The sequence below is a fragment of the Pleurodeles waltl genome, chromosome 1_1, assembly GCF_031143425.1.
Source record: "Pleurodeles waltl isolate 20211129_DDA chromosome 1_1, aPleWal1.hap1.20221129, whole genome shotgun sequence".
Taxonomy (NCBI): Eukaryota; Metazoa; Chordata; class Amphibia; order Caudata; family Salamandridae; genus Pleurodeles; species Pleurodeles waltl.
Window position 1 is genome coordinate 859,566,659 of NC_090436.1, and position 21,742 is coordinate 859,588,400.

The 21,742-nt window shown below is 40.8% G+C and overlaps 1 protein-coding gene across 8 annotated transcripts in view; it reads right to left on the reverse strand.

Moving 5' to 3' along the window:
* NAA35 (N-alpha-acetyltransferase 35, NatC auxiliary subunit) overlaps positions 1–21,742 on the reverse strand; it is a 521,214-nt gene that overhangs the window by 69,226 nt on the left and 430,246 nt on the right. For all 8 annotated transcript variants that reach the window (XM_069229524.1, XM_069229487.1, XM_069229505.1 and 5 more), the window contains one exon: positions 3,396–3,518. In XM_069229524.1, coding sequence (XP_069085625.1) covers positions 3,396–3,518 — 123 coding nt within the window. The remainder of the gene's footprint in view (positions 1–3,395; positions 3,519–21,742) is intronic.

Below are 21,742 nucleotides of genomic sequence, written 5' to 3' on the forward strand. Positions count from 1 at the left end.
TAAATGTACACTGAGTAAATGTGCCTGCAATGGTACATTACAGGGAGCACTTGTGTATTGCTGCATTCTTGTAAACTGGGTGGGGCACACAATGGAGGTAAAAAGGATGAGACTACCTGTACACTTTAAAAGACTTCTCTTTGATTTAGAGATATATCACAAGGAAGGGCCCTGGATCATTAAGGGAAATGGTGCTGATAAGGGAATCATAAAGAGTAGGGCTGGGAGTCTAGGATTAACCTTTTTTCATAGACATATCACTGGGGCTGACATCCAGGCGTGATCTCTGGTCACTCCAATGAATTGTGTTGTGGTATAATAAGGTTTGGAGTTTTACCTGCTGTGACAAACAGTCTTTCATGAGGAAAGAAGAAAGAATAAGTGCCCACTTAAAACGAAGCAGAACCTCACCATAAAACTTCAAAGACTCAGACCCTAAGTTGCATTCAAAGACTCAGACCCCAAAATTTGCCGTCTGTCAAGCAGTCAGACAGGCTGTGTGAGAAAGGGAAGCTCTGCAAGACTTATGCCTGTACCCAAGACTGGGAGAAAGGGCCTGCTCATCTCCCAGCTGGGTGAGGCGACAACGCCCAGGTCAACAAGGTCACCTAGCCTGGAGCAAGAACACATGCCTGCTTGCCAAGAACACTGTGTCCTGTGAGGAAGAGTGCGCTGGAGGGAGTGAGGTCCAGGGGAGACCCCTGCAAGAGGATTTCCTGAGCGAGGTGTGAGGCTGTACGCCAATCAGTCACTGCCTGTGTGCAGTGTCAGCTCAGCGCACCCGTATCCCAGTAGAGGGACAACAAAGACGGAGACATGAGTTAACTGTCATGTTGGACTAGATGAACCTGTAACTACCACACCATGTGGACCCATTATGCCAGGAGGACCACTGGCAAAGAGATTACTTTCAGCAGCGTGAGCCTGTGCCCATACTGTCAAGCAGCGCAGTAATCCCGCATGCCAGAAGGGGCTGCCAGTACCAATGCTGCAGAGGGATTCAGATTGTTGCCTGAAGGAGAGGCTTTATTTGGCAGGTTGGTCCTGCACTGTGAGAGAACTGCTCTGACTGAGGACTGCAGAGTATGCTGTGGATGTTGTTGCATCCTGTTTGGGCTACAGTTGGGAGCAGAAGGAAGGATTCACCCTCCAACTCCCTGGTCTGCTAGGTAGAGACAACTTACCGCATCTTTGCAAATTGAGAGCTGCTCCAACAAGAGAACTTTGGCAGCTGCTGTACTGGTAATGTGCAGGCTGACTTATTCCCTAGACTAACGGGTACTCCCCCGAGGGCACCTGCCACACAGCTGCTCTCTTCTGGGCTGAGAGCGAGTGTAAGACGTGAACTGGCTGGATACAGTCACCAGCAAATAGGGAATAAACCTGAAAACATTACACAAAGGAGGGTGATACAGGGATTTCCTTGACAACTACTTGAGCGCCAACCTCAAGGGGGATTATGTTGCTGCTTCTGAATGTCATATACCTTTGCATGTGTAGAGATAAAAATAAAATACTTCTTTTTCGTATAAAAGCAAATATTTGATCAGATATTGATTACTGTTCATACTGTTTGCACTTTGAGTTATGAGTTGTGTTTACTGTACCTGTATATACATCTCGCCCAGAGGGAGACTTGACTACTCAACTACAGCTACCACTGAGGTGTCTAGTGCAAAAACGGTACTTGCCCCAATTGCTTAGGATCCCTAGTAGGTGAGGGCCTGAGACATCAGGAGTAAAATGCATCAACAGCCACAGCTAGGCCCAGTAACCCCTCCATGCTATGTGGTGCTCTGAAAAGGAGTCTGACACAAGCACTTCCTATTTTTCTGTTGTTTAAAAAAACCAATATATATATATATATATATATATATATATATATATATATATACATATATATATATATATGGACAGGGAAACTGATTGTTTTCCATCTGTATTTGTCTGTATAAATCCACAAACACGGCAAACAGGTAGCCCTACTCATACAGTCATATTTCATGAGACTAGTGTACCATCTTTCAACCATTTCAAAGCTCTCCAATAGACAGCTGTTTTCACCACATATTTAAAGCAGTTACTAATTGAACGAGAGTAGAATGAGATGGTCTCTTGTTAGGGTAAAGGCGTGGCCTTGAGTGGCACTGATAGAAAGGAAATTGGTTACTAAGTGAACGTAGGGCAGTAGATATGAAGCGGTGCAAGCATACAACCCAGTCCAAGGTAGTGTGGAACTCTGGAATTGTTCAAGCACTGAGGTCAGTGCTGTAGATTGAGCTTTCTCGCTAATGCCACTCATTAATCACAGGCAGCTTAGTAACTTGCTGATATTTTCCACTGTCTTCTTCTGGAATCACTCCTGCATTGCAGTTAGTTGGTCAGGTCAAAGTGACATTAGGCTGGGATGCCACCAGGTCTGATGGACATGACATTTGTCCGTTGATGCTTGCAATCCAGTCTTTAAATGCCAGCCAAAATAATGTTTTCAGGTGTTTGCTAAACATAGGAGATTTGATCCAGGTCTTAAGTGGGTGCCAAAGATTTGGTTATAGACTCCGAGTCATTTTGCTGATTTCTGAATCTAGGTTGGATGATCTTGACAGACTTTGAAGATCTCAGGACTCTAGTTGGTGCAAAATGAGTATCTAGTTTTTAAAGATACCCCAAGATCTTTGTCCAAACATCTAGATTTTCAACTTGATCCTTTCTTCTACTAGGGAACAATGAGGGAAATTCAGTGAAATTAAAACTGAGGAACATATTTCCATCTTGATAATCTGCTAATTATTTTTTTATGGTAGAGACAATCCAGTCAGGCAATTAATGCATATGTTAGCGGGTTCCCTTAAACCGAGTATCCAATTTTGGCTAACAGGACATTTATATAACTGATCAAACAAAATGTGTATATTTTCTTTATTGTTCCAACAATAATATTTTTAACAGTGAAAGATTTTAAAGTTGTTAAATCACTATGTTCCGCAAATGATTATGTTTTAAACAGTGTCTACTATTAAAAACCTGGAAAAGAATGAATTTAATTTCTGAATAAACCAAGTTAAATCACTATGGACCTTCTGCCTAAAAACTGTACAATTCAACACCATCATCAATATCTGTAATTAGGTTCAGGGGATTTTGGGTAGTGACCAACAACCATCGGAATGGTCTATTTAAGCATTTCCGTGGGTATCAATATATATTTTCAAATATTTATCCAGCAGTTTTGATCACATAAGACATATTAATTTATCTTTGGAAATATTAAACAAAAGGTTTAGCTAAACATTTTAATTTGGTGCTCTGGGCAAAGCTATCACAGGACAGCTATGTGATACACACGTTTATAAAAGAAAAGCAGAATGAGACAGCCAAAACAAAGTCAACCTTACCTCATTGTCTGGGCTAGGAATATTCTCCAAAATTAGTTTAGCTTGCTGGAAGTGCTTACTAGATGCCATATAAAGATCTGAGGACTGAGGAGGGGGGCTGTACTTGTTCAAATCAGACATTTCCTGTACAAGGAAAGTAAAATATTGTTATTTATACACAGAACTTCAACCAAAAGCCACACATAAGAAAATAGAAGTCAGTGATATATCTATCCCACTGTACAATGACACACAACAGTTACTCAATACCATTGCTAACTACCCTACTTTTAATCAATAGCCTCTTTATTATCTTTAGTTGCGGTTATGGTTAGTGAGCCACCTGGTCTTGGGTGCAGAAACCATAGGCTATAAAAATATAAAGACATGACAAACAACACATGTATCTGCCCAATGCTCCTTAGCAACATCCTTGTTCTGTTCCACTGCTCAATTATGTACATGAAAAGTTAAAACTTAATTACAGTTAAGCTGAGTATACTTATTTATACTTAAGGTATACTTATTTGCACAGGAAAACCTTCACCAGAGTGTGGTCTTTTGGTAGAAATCCAGGATCAATGGACCAGATCATAAACAAACTATTAGGTTAGAACATTTAGTTTCTGAAAAGTCAGGGCTTGAATGGCATTTTGGAAGAAGTTGTTGTTGTCAATTCTTTATATATTGGTGGTGAACCAGGGTACAAAGGCGCTTTGAAACTGAAGATGTATTCTTCCTACGACAGCAGACAGGGCACAACATGCTCATACATGGACAAGCTGACATTCAAAACAATATCATAACATATTTTCAAAGAAACAAATATTGTAGAATCAATTAACATTTTTGTTACCTTCCTCAAGAGAGATAGAAACCTATAATACAATGAACCTTCCTCTTAAAAACAGAACACAATGAAAGGAAACATGAAGACACATTACCACACAAGGCAAAACACTCACAAACATCTTAACAATGAAAAAAACACCAAACTACATTCATATCTCAAACTCTACATCTAACCAACTAACTGAAGCTACAAGGCATACTACGCTCGCAACCTGGGGTCTGGATACAGATCCGCATGATACCCAGAACAAGGCAACTCTTCTCTCTGTTAGTATAGGAACACAGATCCTGCATGATCCCTAGAACAAGGCACTTCTTCTCTCACAATTACTAATGGAACAGACCTTTTGTCAACACCTCCCCCCAACATTCTGGGTCACACAAAATGGCATATTAATAAATCACTACTATCTTCATTAACTTGATCATCTCCCTTCCTGTCTTGGACTGATACAGAACACACAGACACCCTATTGAGATTCCAAATTTTAGCTACTCTTATGGTCTCATCGAAGACTTCAAAAACTCTAACTGGTTCAGATGGCCTGGGTAAACATTTTCCGTTCTCCAATGAAACCATGATTTGTACCAACTCCCCAACTTTGAAGCAAAGGATGGCAAGCTTTCCTCTCTTACTTACTTACTACTATTCATATGCTTATTCATAGTTTCCTGATATCTTTCCACACATACTCAGGAGCTCCTGATATCTACACCACCTCCTTTTCTACTCCCTTCTTTGAGCTACCATGGAACCAGTGTAGAACTCTGTTTCCTGCCTCTACACAATTCATAATATACTGACCACTGAACTGGATGTGGCCCTACAAGCCAACTGAATAGAATCCCTCACCTCTCAGTTGAATCTTTTGACTTGACCATTTGATTGAGGGTAGTTAAGTTTCTGATCTCTAGTGCATACTAGAACATCTGTATAAATATCCCTCTAATACGTTGCTCTCAAATTGGGGATCATTGGCCAAAACCCTTTCATTCAGCAATGCGTCCCTACATAACACATCCTCTAAATACTCAATGCATTTGGGGTTACCTTCCTCAACATCCTTACCTCTGGCTGTTTGGTAAGGTAATCCATTAAAACAAGCGCAAAAGCATCCCGTCTAGGAGCCACACAAAATGGAACCAAGACATTAATTCCCAGTTTCCTCCATTGACCTGGAGCACACTACACTAGAGGATATTGCGTAAAACATGGCTTTGCATATTTATCACTGCTTGCTCAAAGAGCTCATTCTCATACCAGTTCATCTACGAACTTATGAAACCCTGGCCAGCAACACAGTTCCATAAGAAGTCTCTTCTAACTGGACATACGCGGCTCCCTTTCAAGCCCCAATCAAAAAATTCAGTTTTAGCCCACAGGAGATTATCACGCCCTGTTCAGAAAACCTTTGCAATTCATTAACTCCTTATTCATTTAAAAAATGCACCCAAATCACCACTATGTTTATCGTTTTCCTGTCTACTTCTAACCAGATTTCCTAAAATTAAATTCACAGTCACTTCCCATTATTCTTTAGAAAACTAATTTTCTTCACTATTCCAAGAACTTACATCTTCAACAGTGAAAGCTGTGACCATATGTGAAAACACTAATCGTCATCCTAATTAATGATCTGATGAAAGAGGCAAGTGTGACATGCAAATCTGCATGTATATTAGCCCTCTCTGGAACATACTCATTGGTAAAATGATAGGACTGGAGCTGGGCACGGAAACAGGCCAAATAAGCTGTTAAGGATCTTTCACCAACCAGAGAATTATCAGAGAATCAAATTATCAGTATGCAGTTCAGACTCCCTGAAAAGTTTGAGACATACAACACTACACAGTCATCCCCTGTATCATGGTTTTGCAACACTGCACCTAACTTGCAACTGCATGCATCAACAGCCACCACAGACACTTTTTCCATCTCAAATTATTTTAAGAACGGGGCACCCACCATCTTCTTCAGCTTGTCAAGTGCCGACTGTTGCTCTAGCCCCCAAACAAATTGTATTTTTAATTTAGCAACCATCACAATGATTCAAATTTGGTGACATATTTATTTACAAATGTTGCATAAAATTATGGTAAGTCAAGGAATAATAACAACTGTTCCTTCGACTGCTAAACCAGTGCTTTCAGAATTGCTTGCACATGATCCTATTTGGGTTTCACTCCCTCCTTAAAGATTTTGTGCACTAGTATGCCACCTCTTCACATCTGAATCTGCGGTTGGTCAACTTCGACCCTTTTTTCTCCAAATCACCAAAAACAAAGAAATTCCTAATATTATCATAAACACCTTTCCAAATGTGAATATACCACCATTTAAAGCCACTGCACCAATAACCTTCTCTAAAGTTTGCTTCACTAAATGTTGGAAGATTGACGCAGTACTTCCCAGGCTGAAAGGTATTATGCAAAACAGAAACAACTCCTTCAAGTGTCACAAAAGCCAATAAGTGTTTCGAATCCTCTCTCAACTCAAATTTTTTTTTTGATCAGGACACATGTTGATTGTAACCATCATTGACACCAATAGGATTCATGGGTAGATTAGCATTCGGATGTAAACAAACAGCCATGCCTTGCTGGTGTAGCCATCGAAGTATGAGGTCTCCCTTTTCAGCTACATAAATCTTCCATTTAGTCCATGTCTGCAATGAAATAGCCCAGCAAATCGATTTTATTACACTTTGGACATTGGTGGTAAAAATTACCTTTCATTTCATATTACCAACATCTAGAATTTCCCTAATATAGTAAGTGCACAAATACACCACAACGTCCACATCCCTGCTGCCTACTCGTACCAAACATTTGGGAAACCCTCTCGGTTAATTCCAATAAATATATTGAACTACATATAATGTTGAAACTCAAACTCTCCTCGTGTGACTGCTACTGTGAAATGTACTTACATATGCTTTGACCTCTGAATAAAACTTTGTCATAAGGAACAAACCATATTGGACTGGGACTTTTGTTACTTATGTAGAGTGTGCTTTTTGGGTATCTTAGCGATTATTGTACATCCACCCTAGTTTTCCAGGCTGGTTTCTACTCGGCCCATGGTGACAGGGGGAGCCTCCGTTCAGAAAGCACTTGTGTACTACTAATACAGAACAATTCTACTGTTTTATTTGCTTATCATTAATTGTAAGGTTTTTTGGATGTGCAGACATTATGGCATTGTCACCAATTGTTTTCACTGTGTGTACACGGTTGCTGCTTTGTATTCTTTTACCATAAAGATTTAACTATAACTCTGACATATCTTTGTACATTGCTTGTGTTATGTCTACGTTTGATGACAATAAGGACGCATTACTGGATGAATTATTTAATACTACTAATACGGCGACATCAAACACTAGAACTGATACGAGTCAAGAGGGACCGAAAAACAAATTCATCAGACTGGAAAGATTAAAGAAACAAGGAGCTTTCCTGTTGGTAGATTACACCATATTTCGTAAATATATAGATAATAAATTCTCAGGGATTTAAGAGTAGAGATCTTTCCATCTTTTGACGATTTAGGGAATGATCTTTTACAAGAATGGGAAAATGTTTTACTATCTTCATCCTTTGGAATGATGGACATACAAATTGGAGATGCTATATGCAAAAGGGATCAACATTTGTAACAAACAGCTGTCTTAGAGAAAGATATCAAGGATATAAATCAACCCAAAGTGACAGAAATTAACTATACTATTTTAAGGGAGGTCTTACAGAAACATCAACTCTATATTAAAGTAAAGAAGTTGCGGAAACTGCATAGGGATGGCAATGATTATAAAAGTGGTCGGGTTTTCACGTATGCCTGTAATTTGTTGATATCAGGACACAGCTTACCAGGGGCCCCTTCTATCGGTAATGTGGGGGATATTCAGACATTACTTTCTTTGGAGACTAACAATGACACATTCCCTCCATGACGCAGGTCTTAGCGGATTTGGAGATTTGTTCAAATTTGGATATGGATAGTGGCTTAAGAACAAATTCCAGATTTACTCCAACCTTACCTCCAGATAATAGCATTGACTTATTTTATCAGGCTGTGACCCAGGACTATTCTGAGCATGATAACTCTTATTTGGGTGGCACCAAACATGTACGTAATCAGTACCACACCAAAAAAGAAAGATTAGCATTGTACAGTTGTAGCTAAGAATGACAACATTATCATCAAGGAGGTCGACAAGGAGGGGTAATATTGTGATAACAAATACAGAAAACTACAACACGGTAATAGACAGACAGCTTCTGGATGAAAGGGCTTATCTTAAATTAACATGTAATCCTGTCAAAGAAATTAACAAAACAATTCAAGACAAACTTGAACATTGAAGGGAACATTGTTTGCTATCTGACAGTGAGTATCATTACACGCTCATCCCCACACCTAGATTTCGATGCATTTACATTTTACCCAAAATCCACAAAGAGAGGGAGGGATTTCCTCCAATTAGACCTATTATTTCCAGTATTGGATCTTCAACAGAAAGGTTATCCGAGCATACAGATGTGTTTCTACAACCATTGGTTCACACCCTGCCTACCTATATTGGAGACACTAAAGTCTTACTTGGCAAAATATCAGATGATGATTGAACAGAGGGCCACCCACTAGTGATGCTTGACATGAATTCATTATACATTTGTATCCCCAAGGATCAAGGGCTTTTAGTGGTTCGGAATTTTGTAGAGACCCGGGACGCCACTCTATATGAACATACAAAGATGGTTCTTGATCTGATTACATTAGACTTGAAAAACAACATCTTCATACATAATGGTTCTTGGTATCACGAGACACAGGGTGTGGCAATGGGGGCTAAATTCTCACCTTCACTTGCTAAACTCTATATTGGGTGGTACAAAAAGATCCATATTTGGTCGGATTTCCCCTTCAAACTCATGGGCCAAACCTTATACTGGGGACGATATATAGATGATGTCTGGTAATTCTGGTCAGGCAATGAAGAGGAACTAATTACCTTTGTGGGATACCTTAATAATAACAATTATAATATTACTTTAACATCCCATTACAGCCCACACAGGACTGATTTTTTGGATGTCACCTTATACATAGAGGGACATACCATTTGGTCGCAGCTGTTTAGAAAGGCGACAGCATGTAATTCTATTCTTCATGCTACGAGTGCACACCCTCGGTCACAAATCAAGGTCATTCCATAGGGAGAGATGACGGAAGAATAAGACGGAACTGTAGCTTGGACTCTAAATTTTTGCTGGAACTACATAAAATGGAGGGTAGGTTTACAACCCAGGGATACTCCCAGGAGGCACTTGCAGCTGCTAGACGTAGAATTGCCAATGCCAATCTTCAAAACCTTCTAACTCATAAGAGGAAGAGGCTGTATAGCAAGAACGCTAAACTAAGTCTTATAACACCAGCTAGTCCACTCAGTCATGATGTCTACAAGATCTTATCTAAGCATTGCCATTTTTATACAGCTGGATTGCACACTCAGAAACACTATCACCAACAAAACAACTACTACACGTAAAATGTTCTGTGTTGGACATTTCAGAGACCCAGCATTTGCACATGGTTACTTCCAACTCCCAAGGGTTTTTACAAATGTGGTCACTGTAATGTGCGCTGCCTGGCCAGAGATAGGTTAAACAGTTTCCGATACAATCTGGGGACATGCTATTAAATAAGTAGTTTAATTAATTGTTACACCAAGTTTGTTGTGGATTGTATTGTCTGCCTGTGCGATCGCATTTATATTGGCAGTACTATCAGAACTCTTAAAGAACCAATTAAGAAGCACGTTCCCTTAGCTGTCCATTTTAATACGGAACACTCTCAGTGTGACATCACGAGCATTACATTTCATGGAATTGCAAATGTAAAACCAGCACCCGGGGGTGGCGGGGCAACAGGGTCTGGCCTTGGGAAAATTTGAAAGTAAATGGTTAACAAGGCTGCGAGACACGGACAGAGGCTTTCAGGTGGACAGAGATTTGCATGTTTTTTGACAGGTTAATCTTCTGGATGATTATAGATATGTGTTCTTCCTCCCTCACAGTAAGCATGGGGTTTACATATTGCTGTTCTCTCTCATGTTTGTGGATGATTTGATGATCAAATAGATGCTAATGCTGACTATTAAGTAATGTCACATGATGTTTTGTTTTCATTTACACACTTCACAGTTTTCAAATTAGGCTCTTAGGACCCCCACGTGAATTTTGTACATCATATTTATTGTTCCTGAAAATGTACGTGACATGCTATATTTTGTGAATGGATTTCTATCACCACAAATTTCATACTTGATACACAGTTGGGGGTTCCTGGACTTCTTTGGTCACAATTTTATGTACGATACTGAAACTGATGGTCTGTTGTTCTTTCACCTAAAGTGTTATCTGTTCTCCAATGAGAATACATTAGGTTACACCTTCTGGTACAAGTTGACCATAACTGTTGACTAACTGTACCTTTCTCTATTTTTCTCACATTTTTTCTCACACATTTCATTTCTATTTCGTTTACCATGAAACTTTTAGTGGTCCATTATTATTAACATCCTTTAAAAGTATGTTGTCTTGCTTTTCATATCACTATATTGTGGGCCTTTTCCTTCTATTACTGACTGGACAGAATATTTTGTATTCTTTAGAGACAGTCCGTTTTTTGTTGTACACGGTGATATGGTGAATACCAATCGCTCTCATTGTTGATTTCAGCCCAGACCGGGACATCTGGGTTGGTCTCCTTTGTGTACTTGGTAGTCCCCTTGACAATCTATTATCACATTGTGTTCATCAGGCTCTGGAGGTATTTCTTCTTTGTCATGCCGCATATAAGGACAATCACATTTTAGCCACTCATTATCATTCTAAGATGGCTGCCACCTACACCCTCAAAGATGTCTCTTCATAGTCCTTTCTTTATTTTCATCTAGCCAACGTAATTTCTGAGTTTAGTTTAACCCATCCGGTGCCTGGGACGAGGTGGTTATGTCCACTGCAGTGGCGCTCAGGCGTTAGGGACGTAACCACCTCTTCCTGACATTGGCCTTTGGGGGGAGCGCTAGCGCTCCTCCCGAGGGCCTGGCACCCCCTTTCCCCTGGGCGGGGATGGAAGGGGAATTGCTTCCCCTTCAACATCCACCCCCTGTGGCATCTGATGACGTCAGCGTGCGATCGCACACTGACCTCATCAGAGGCTGCCCCCGCTTCCAGCGCGGATCGGGAGAGAAATGCTTTAGCATTTCTCCTCCGATCACGGGAAGGGGGCCTTTCCTTTCCTTTGATGTCTCTCTCTGCATTTCTGCTGCCTGATCGCGATGTGATCGGGCAGCAGAAATGCCCACTAGACACCAGGGAGGTTTTTTTCACAATAAAGGGGAGCAACCCCTGTGGTAAGGGTCGCTCCCTGGGGGGAGGGGGCAAAATATTTTGGGGTCAGATCAGCCTATTTTTATTAGGCCGATCTGCCTCGGGGGGCAAAAACCACTAGACACCACAGATTTTTTTTTTTTTTTAGACATGGGGAGCGACCCCTTAGGCAAGGGTCCCTCCCCTGAGGGGCAAAAATCTTTTTAGGCAATTTCTGGCCTATTTCTATTAGGCTTTTCTGCCCCCAAGGGGGGGCAGAAACCACTAGACACCAGGGATTTTTATTTTTTTGTGTCAATTTCACGCACAGGGAGGGACCCCTTAGGGAAGGGTCCCTACCCGGGGGGAAGGGGGCAAATTTATTTTAGGCCATTTCTGCCCCCCTTGGGAGCAGATGGGCCTATTTTTATTAGGCCGATCTGTCCCCAAGGGGGGCAGAAACCACTAGGCACCAGGGATTGGTGTGTGTTTATGTGTGTGTTTTGTTCCCCCTCAATTTCAACATTTTTTTGGCTCTTCCATGTCACAGGCACTTGGCCCACCTACACAAGTGAGGTATCATTTTTACCGGGAGACTGAGAGAAACGTTGGGTGGTAGGAAATTTGTCCCAGAGCGGTGATCCCACACAGAAATGTGGGAAAATGTGATTTTTTTTTTTTAGCTAAATGTGAGGTTTGCTGAGGATTCTGTGTAAGAAGACACTGGGGGATCCATGCAAGTCACACCTCCCTGGACTCCCTCGGTTGTCTAGTTTTCAGAAATGTTTCGGTTTGGTAGGTTTCCCTATATGGCTGCTGAGCCCAGGACAAAAACGCAGGTGCCCCCCGCAAAAACAGGTAGTTTTGTATTTGATTATATTGATGTGTCCAGATAGTGTTTTGGGGCATTTCCTTTCACGGGCACTAGGCCTACCTACACAAGTGAGGTACCATTTTTATTGGGAGACTTGGGGGAACGCTGGGTGGAAGGAAATTTGTGGCTCCTCTCAAATTCCAGAACTTTCTGTCACCAGAATGTGAGGAAAAAGTGTTTTTTGACCAGATTTTGAGGTTTGCAAAGGATTCTGGATAACAGAACCTGGTGAGAGCCCCACACGTCAACCCGTCTTGGATTCCCCTAGGTGTCTAGTTTTCAAAAATGCACAAGTTTGGTAGGTTTCCCAAGGTGCCGGCTGAGCTAGAGGCCAAAATTCACAGCTAGGCACTTTGCAAAAAATAGCTTTGTTTTCTGTGGGAAAATGTAATGTGTCCATGTTGTGTTTTGGGGCATTTCCTGTTGCGGGCACTAGGCCTATCCACATAAGTGAGGTACCATTTTTAGTGGGAGACTTGCGGGAAATGCCGGGTGGAAGGAAATTTGTGGCTCTTCTCAGATTCCAGAATTTTCTGTCTCCAAAATGTTAGGAAAAAGTGTTTTTGGACACATTTTGAGGCTTGCAAAGGATTCAGCATTGGTTTCACACCCTTTCTGTCACTTACTGGAAGATGCTAAAAGCACAAAAAATAGTAAAAATGGGGTATGACCCAATAAAATGTCAAAATTGTGTTGAAAAATTTGTTTTTCTGATTCAAGTCTGCATGTTCCTGAAATCTGGGAATATGGTGATTTTAGCACTGCAAACGCTTTTTTGATGCCATTTTCAGGGGGGGGGGGACCACCAGCCTTCTTCTGCAGCCCTTTTTTCCCATTTAACGAGGAAAAAAAAAATGGCTGTATTTTGGCTAATTTCTTGGTCTCCTCCAGGGGAATCTACAAACTCTGGGTCCCTAGGATGTTGGAAAAAAAAGGACAAAAATTTGGCATGGGTAGCTTATGTGAACACAAAAGTTATGAGGGCCTAAACGCGAACTGCCCCAAATAGCCAAAAAGGCCTGGCACTGAGGGGGAATAAAGCCTGGCAGTGAAGGGGTTAAAAATGTGCTGTTTTGGTGATGTTGGATACTGAAGGTCCACTATTACATGGCTCCCAGGCCGTAGATGAGAGTATGTTAACTTTGCTCACATTTTTACGGGTTTTATACCTATACTGAGGTTATGAGATAGATCAATAACTTATGCTTTATTTTTCACTTGGGACCAGGCTTATCATGGTCTTCACGGCTTCACTGGGCGAACATTTTGGAATAAGAATACATACTCAAACTCCTGTGACCTAACAGAGGAAGGTCGCATACTAGTATTTTTAGTAAGGATTTCACTTGTGATGACACAGTTTAGACTTTGAGTCAGGAATTTTTTCACACATATTGCATCTCTATTTCTAGGCATATTCTGGACTTTTTGCTCTATATAATGAAAAGAGGATAACTATTTTCTGATCTTACTGGATACCATAATTTGTGTTTTTGGATACTTGGGTACTTAATATGTATACCCTTAGGACATACTTTCATTTTCGACCCGAAATGTGTGGGCTTGCTGGAACGTGTGCATGTTCTGACCATGGTCTTTTCACTGTGGTGCATTCACGCTTGTTGTCTTGTTGTTTTAGTGTGTTTCTCGGTTATTGTTGTAAACTACTTTGGTATTACCTAAGTTGGGTGCTTCCTGGTATCATTATTTCAGTGAACTTTCAATTATTTGGTTTATGGTTGTGGCCAAGCACTCCTAAGTGTTTACTTGCTTTAGGTAGTTATTTTATTTTGTATATATATACTTGAAGCCTCGATAAAGTCCATAGGACGAAACACGTTACAGGCTGCTGCTGTGACTAGAATGCACCTGCGTTTGCTTTGATGCCTGAATAAAACTTCGTAATAAGGAGCAAACCCTGTTGGACTAGAACTTTAGTTACTTATGTACAATGTGATTTTTGGGTATCTTTCCGACTCTTTAAAGTTTTTTACATAACAAAAAAAGTCACATCTATAATATGCAAAAAAGCATTGTTTCTTTTCAGTATGTCTTATTTTCTCTCTTACCATTGGTATTAAGTACTCACATCGCTGACCTCCGACTGTCACAACTCCAACTTAATTGTTTATACTTAATCTTCCCTGCCCTCTGATCGCCTGAACACATTTTTCTGATTGTTCAATGCCCTTGCCACTTTTTACTGTGCACTCCAAGTCACATCTGTGCCCACCCAAAGACTTTCCTGAACAGCTTTTACATTTTGCTTTCATCATTATTTGGTCCCTTACAAGTTGGTCAAATATTATAGACTATAATATAGTCTCAAATTTGCATGACAAGGCTAATGATCTCAAAGCTAAGACATATTCTTCAATAGCTTCATCATATCTCTGTGCTGATGAATAGAGCTTTTATATTTCCATTACCATATTATTTTGCCACGTCTCATTCAGTCACCTCGGCATAAAATCACATACATGAATATCTAAAGCATTTGCCAAGGGTACCAATTTTTAAGCTCGTTTAAACCCACGCCCCAAGGTAATGCTTTAATAAAGACAATTTTATTTGACAAGTTCATCCATCTCTTGCAATAACCTGCACATAAGCAAGGAATACACGGTAATGAAGTTCTGACTCCCCTGGAAGACTTTGAACGCCTTGGAGGACGAAACGTGGAATAGCAATGCTTGCCATGTCAGTAAAAATATGTATTTTTCACCAGATCTCAAAAAACAAATAGAAAATCAGGGGCCAAATTCCGAATGAACAAATTACTTGCCTTCAGTAATGCTCTTTCTGGTAGAAACTCAATCTAACAGCGGTTTCCTCACATTTTGAACATTTCCCAGATGTGAGACCGGATCTGGAAACTAAGTAATACCACTGCTGTCCATTAGGTGGCGTAAAGCAGCTCTGCGTCACTGTACTCTTGCTCTGGAAGTGACGCGAAAAAACGCATATGCGCTCCTCATGTGCCCTAACATCAGTTACCTTCTGGGCTGTCGGTGCCCCCAGGTGCAGAACCTAAAAGCAATCTGACCCCGAACGTGCAGCGCCAAAGGTTTTTCAAAAGGTACGCAGCAGGTTGGAAATACACGAAGAAACAGATTACCTCTGGAAATTCGAAAAAACAGTTCTGGGGTAAGAAGACATGCAGGGATAATAAACATGATGCCGAGTGAACCCAAACAATACTTTACAGTATACGTGGTTCAAAATGTGAACACATTGCCCATAATGTGTTACCACACAGTTTTTCTTGCAGACAGTGTACTTGAAAGATGGCTTACAAACGTAAAATGTGGATTCCTGACAGACGTATTTTGCCTGATGCCCTGTACCGTATGCATGCGCACATAAAGAAGCGGTTACCTGATTTGCGTACAAAGCCTGGAGATTGCATCCCGCCGGCTGCACAGAGACATGCTGGTTGGTGAGATGGAATCTGCACACGCCAGTTATTGCTGCAAGGTTGTTAGTACTATATGAAGATATGGACTGCTTTCCAAGTTCCCAACGAGTCCCTCCGAGCATTCCTTCAACCTCTTGTACCTTCCTTCCATTTTGCTGGAATAACTGGACTCCTAGAGCTGTGTGTTGGCCCCAAAAGCACAGGTTTCACAAGGTAGAACCGCTCTCTTTCCCTAAGCTTCCGCTTGTTGTCAAATGTGAAGTAAAAAGGGTCTAAAGGTAAATTGAAACAGATGTTTTTTTTTTCCTACAGGAGCATACTGGGAAACATCCGGCAGCCTGCTAGGCAGGTACAAACTAACATTCTTTATCATAACATAATTCCACATGCTGCTGCTCGAGATTAGCGCTGCTTAGGAGCTACTATTGTTGCGGGTGGGCCCGTGGGGCGATATGCAGAGGGCTGACTACCAGTCGAAGTGAAAATATTAATTTAGTACTTAGGTGAGGAGTTCCAGCTCTCTTCGCACATATAGTGATCTATGAATGCCAATTCTCCTCAACATAGTCTACGGCAGTTGTAACATTTTTTCACCCCAAATCTTTTCTGTAGTGTGTAGATAAAATTAGTTTTATGTTAGAGCTGTTGCTAGATAAATATTTTCTAAATAGCAGGCATTTTCACTGAAAAAGGGGATGTGGGCAAGTCTTGCACATTCTGTGAAGGTGCCACAATGTCTGACTCTGTTTCAAAAAGAAATATTTTGCCATATGCTTTTTCTTCAAAATGTAAAAAATGTTATCCAGTATGTCGTCTGAAATGCAGCATGTCTATGAACATGTTTTCATATCTTCAGTCTGACGGACGACATGTTGCTTCCTTTAATATTTCATCTGATTGATTGATCACCTTTTCTCTTTTATTCCAATGTCTTTTTTAGGTCGATAATTCACTATTCCTACACTTCCTTTATGTTTCTCTAATCTGTAGATTGAACAGTTCAAATACATGCCGTCTTAATATTTAGCTTATGATTGTTTAAATAGTCTTTATTTGCCAACGGAGTACAACCAGTCTATTATCCCGTGTGAGATGTTTTCTCTAGGAAATATTTTTAAAGAATTACTTTGTTTATACTTTTATTAGAAGATGTATTTTTAATATTCAATAACTGCCCTCATTTTTTTTTATAAGAATCCGTTTCTGTGCATACCTTGCAGCAGTACACAACTCTACTGTGTAAGGATTCCTGTGAGCTGTGATGAAACTTTGCTCTGTAAGGATTCATGTGAGCTGTGATGAAACTCTGCTCTGTAAGGATTCATGTGAGCTGTGATGAAACTCTGCTCTGTAAGGATTCATGTGAGCTGTGATGAAACTCTGCTCTGTAAGGATTCACGTGAGCTGTGATGAAACTCTGCTCTGTAAGGATTCACGTGAGCTGTGATGAAACTCTGCTCTGTAAGGATACCTGTGAGCTGTGATGAAACTCTGCTCTGTAAGGATTCACGTGAGCTGTGATGAAACTCTGCTCTGTAAGGATACCTGTGAGCTGTGATGAAACTCTGCTCTGTAAGGATTCACGTGAGCTGTGATGAAACTCTGCTCTGTAAGGATACCTGTGAGCTGTGATGAAACTCTGCTCTGTAAGGATTCACGTGAGCTGTGATGAAACTCTGCTCTGTAAGGATTCACGTGAGCTGTGACGAAATCAGTTGCTCTGCATGACACCGAAATGCTTTTACGAATAACTTGTTTGGCTAATTAAGAAGCAAAAGTTAAAAAAAAAAATTATATATTAGATTTGGTCAGTTCAGTTCAAAAAATGTTATTCAATTTTAAATAAAATCATAAAAGTACAAATACAAAGTGCATCATTCACGAATCTTTAAAATAATGTTCTAGTGTATCATCATCATCATGACAACCTACAAGCAGTTTAAAAGTACGAAGTGCATGGGAATGAACAGCAACTACACAAAAGATGCGACAAATCCCTCCAGCAGTGTCTGCTATGAACAGAGTTTAAGGGTGAGCATAAGCAGGAACTTATCAGAAGGACCAGACGTAAGACGTTAAACCACAAAAACAACAAGGTTAGAATACATAAGAAAAATACTAATAACCAGTTATCCATCCATTGATTTATGTGCCTTAACCGCTGTTTTGAGGAAGGAGTAAATTGTATAAAACACCTCAGTGTTATCTACAAGTTGTAGATAAAGTAGCAATATTCTACACTGCCTGGACGCTAACTGGTTTGTAAAGGGTTTTAAATATAAATCAGATTACAGATGAAAAAAACATTTACAAAAGAACAAAATGTAGTAAAGGCTGGTAGGATGCATCTCCACACGGACAAGCCGGCAGACTACATCTAAACGTACCAGGCCCAAGAGGGAAACTTCATAGTCGCCAAACTGGACCAGCCCTATAACGGGCTAGGAAGGACCTTTCCCACCGAGTTAAAGGGAGATCTAAATACAGGACTGTGAAACGAATTCCCCTAAATTGAATACAATCCTTAGCAGAAGTCTTCGCTATTTCATCGCTTAGCCTCTCTGTCTGGCTAAACTTCAGCAACCAAGCTTAACCAGCAGTTTATCTTTCTTAAAAAGAGACTCGGGTGTGTCGACGAAATCCAGGAAACCTGTTTTACTAAAAAAAAAAAACATCACATAAGCGAGCCACGGTACCCCCAGCCCATACTCACAAGATATGTAGTCCTTGATAATCTCCCTATTCAGGTCTGATTCCTGTTAAATTCATACTGAGCACCAAAGGTGCCAGATCCGGGACCTACTGCAATGACAGTTCCATCTACAGTCAGCTTTTCCTCAGACTGGAGAAATGATGTTACAATAACCCCAAACACCTGCCCTATATAGAACAGCTGGGACGCGCTAAGCTTTACATATTGGTAAAGGCAGCACTCTTGTGCAGCCTTGGGGCTGTGGTAAGTAAAAAAAGAAAATGGCTCCTGTAGATTTAGACATTCTCAAACAAGCATTTCCAATCTGAGTGTGCCAAGTCCTAGAGGAGTTGGAAAAAAATCCTAGGTTTGGAAAACTATCAACCTTAGTCAAGATGTTAATGTGATTGGATACATTCAAAATGTTAGTCTTATCTGGGCCACAAGCCATGATATGAGACTTACTGAGATTGGTTGCTAAATCCAGTTCACCCATAAAATATACAAAGGAGCCCCTCAGCTTACGAAGATCCCATGATATGAGACTTACTGAAATTGGTCGCTAAATCCAGTTCACCCATAAAATATACAAAGGAGCCCCTCAGCTTACGAAGAGCATTCGGTGTGGTGGCCAAAAGTACAGCGTCATCCTCATATAACAAAGCTGTGACGCAGGTCACCCCATCACTGGGACATCAACAGAGGTATTTGCTAGACATGGGATAAGAGTGTTAATATAAGGAGTAAACAATAATGGGGCCAGAATGCAACTGTGGCAAACCTCCCTCCCAGGAGGGTTCAAAAGGACCAGTCATTTCTCCAGAAGTGCGGTAACAAACTCGGGCTGCCAAGCTGACATGAAGGTTAGGGAGAATACGGACCAATGAAACTTCTAGCCTCATGTCCAACAGAAGCAACCACAACCTAGTACAACTGAGACATTCAAAGGCAGTGGACAGGTCCATAAAGGCTAGGTAAAGTGTGCAGTGCCTGGCGATATTATACTTTTACTGACCGTCAGATCTAACCTGCAGAGCACACCACTCATACAGCACTCAGCCAAGCTACAAACATAAAATGGGCTCTACCCTGATAAGAACACACTACATTGCGACTATGATCTTTTCAACACACAGATCGATGCCCATGCTTGCTGCAAAAAAAACTTAGCTACACAGCTACTAATGTACAATAAGCATGGCATAACCTAAGGCCACAGTGTGCAATGGAGAAGTTCAATCAATGCCACAACAGAGCAGAGATCAAGTAACAGATGATTTCTGAAGAATAGGAATACTAGACAAGGAAATCTGAAAATGGTTGCCCGGGTTGAGAAACCCACCTCCGGCATTAAATACTGGTATTTCACTTACATTTTTCAATGCTGGAAACACATCTTTTTAAGAGTAGATTTCCTTGTAATTTTAGGCTGGGAAAGGCACTGCAGCAGGTTTCTGAATACCTACAAAGTTATGATTTTGTGGCTGTCCAAGTATTTTGTGAGACCACCAAATATCCCTCAGCACCGGACATTGACCCAACTTTCCCCTTTTTCCACCCATATCAAGAAACATGAAACTGCATTAAAATCTGCAAATCCTGATTCAATCTGTCAATTTTGGGGGTTTTCAACACCACATTCACATTTTGAGTGTCACGTAACACTTGTGCGAGCAATAGTAGTATGAATGGTGCTCTTGTTTTAGCTCAACTCACAATTAAGCATCCAAATAAAGGAGAGGGGAGTGGTCTACTGGTCATTACTAGACGAAAGGACCACAACACAAATAAGGTTTATCACTATCAAAAAACACAGCTAATAGCCAAGGGTCGTTTTACCCGATGGCTGCCTTTTCCGATCAGCCTCCGCTTCTATTTAATCTTGACTCCCTCCGTACTGGCTCAAAATTGCTATTCTGTTATGTAAATAGTGATTCCACCATTTAACAAAATTTGTGCTACCATTTTTAAGCAACATCAAACTGAAATAACATATTATATGACATTTTAAAAAAAGCAAAAAAAGCTGCACATGCCACTGTTGAACATAGCTCTTGACAGTCAAGTTGGCAAACGTCAGGTCCATTTTAGGATGGAAGAAGATAAAGAAAAGTGGGTAGGATCTCGGTATGTCTACGCCAAAGGCAGTGGAGTCCATTGTCCCCTGAATGAAGACAATCTCTGTAGGTGTCCGATGTTTCAGATTTGGAAAAGAGTGCATTTCTTCCAATTAATCCAGTATGCTGAGTAGCTCCCTTATAACTAGAAAATGTGCGTGACCCTGGATAAGATATACCAGTGATCGATCACATATAGGATATCGTCCGTATATATTAATTTTGTGCCGTCGCTTATGAGGCCCCATCTAAAGGACCTCACCAATGGGCCCAAAGCATACCAGGGCTCAATATGGCAGGTGGGGCAATAGGCATCCCTGTCTAGCCCCCCTCCCCCACTTTAAAGTCACAGACAGACCTTTGCTGATCGTGACTGCCGCTGAGGCTTCAATGGACAGAAGGGTTACCGTGCTAGAAAGTCTGACCCAAGGATACAGTGTTGCAGCATTGTAACAAGGAAGTCCCAACCAACGCCTTTTTAGTGCCTACCAACATAATAGTTAAGGGTTCCTCCACATTACCTGTCTCATCCATGCAACTAAAGAGTCTGCACATTGTCAATCTTGCAGCATGAAACTAGAATGATTTGGATGCACCAGATAACTAATATGGAAGTCATTGTCTTGGCCAAAATGTTGGTTGTGACATTTAAAAGTGTTACAGGAGGATAAAAGAATATTCAGTTTTGAGTTTTCTATCCTCTTGTAGGAGTATTAATGTGACATGCCAAACATCACCTGGCAGTTTAATGACCTTCTATGCCTCACTATACATACTAAGTAGTCCCGTTATTAAATGATCTAACAGCCTCTTAAGTAATTTCAGTGGAGATCCATTGGATCCAAATATCTTACCACTTTACTGGTTGGTATCTCAGGCAACTTCAAACTGTAACCCATCTCTCTGGCATTCTAGGTCAAGTTCTTCCTTTTGGTTAACAGAAAATTGTGGCTGGTATTCCACACCAGTTCCGTAAGCTGGACAGCGAGGGGTCGGGATAGGCGCACAGCGAGCGCCTTCTTTGATGCAAGTGTGACT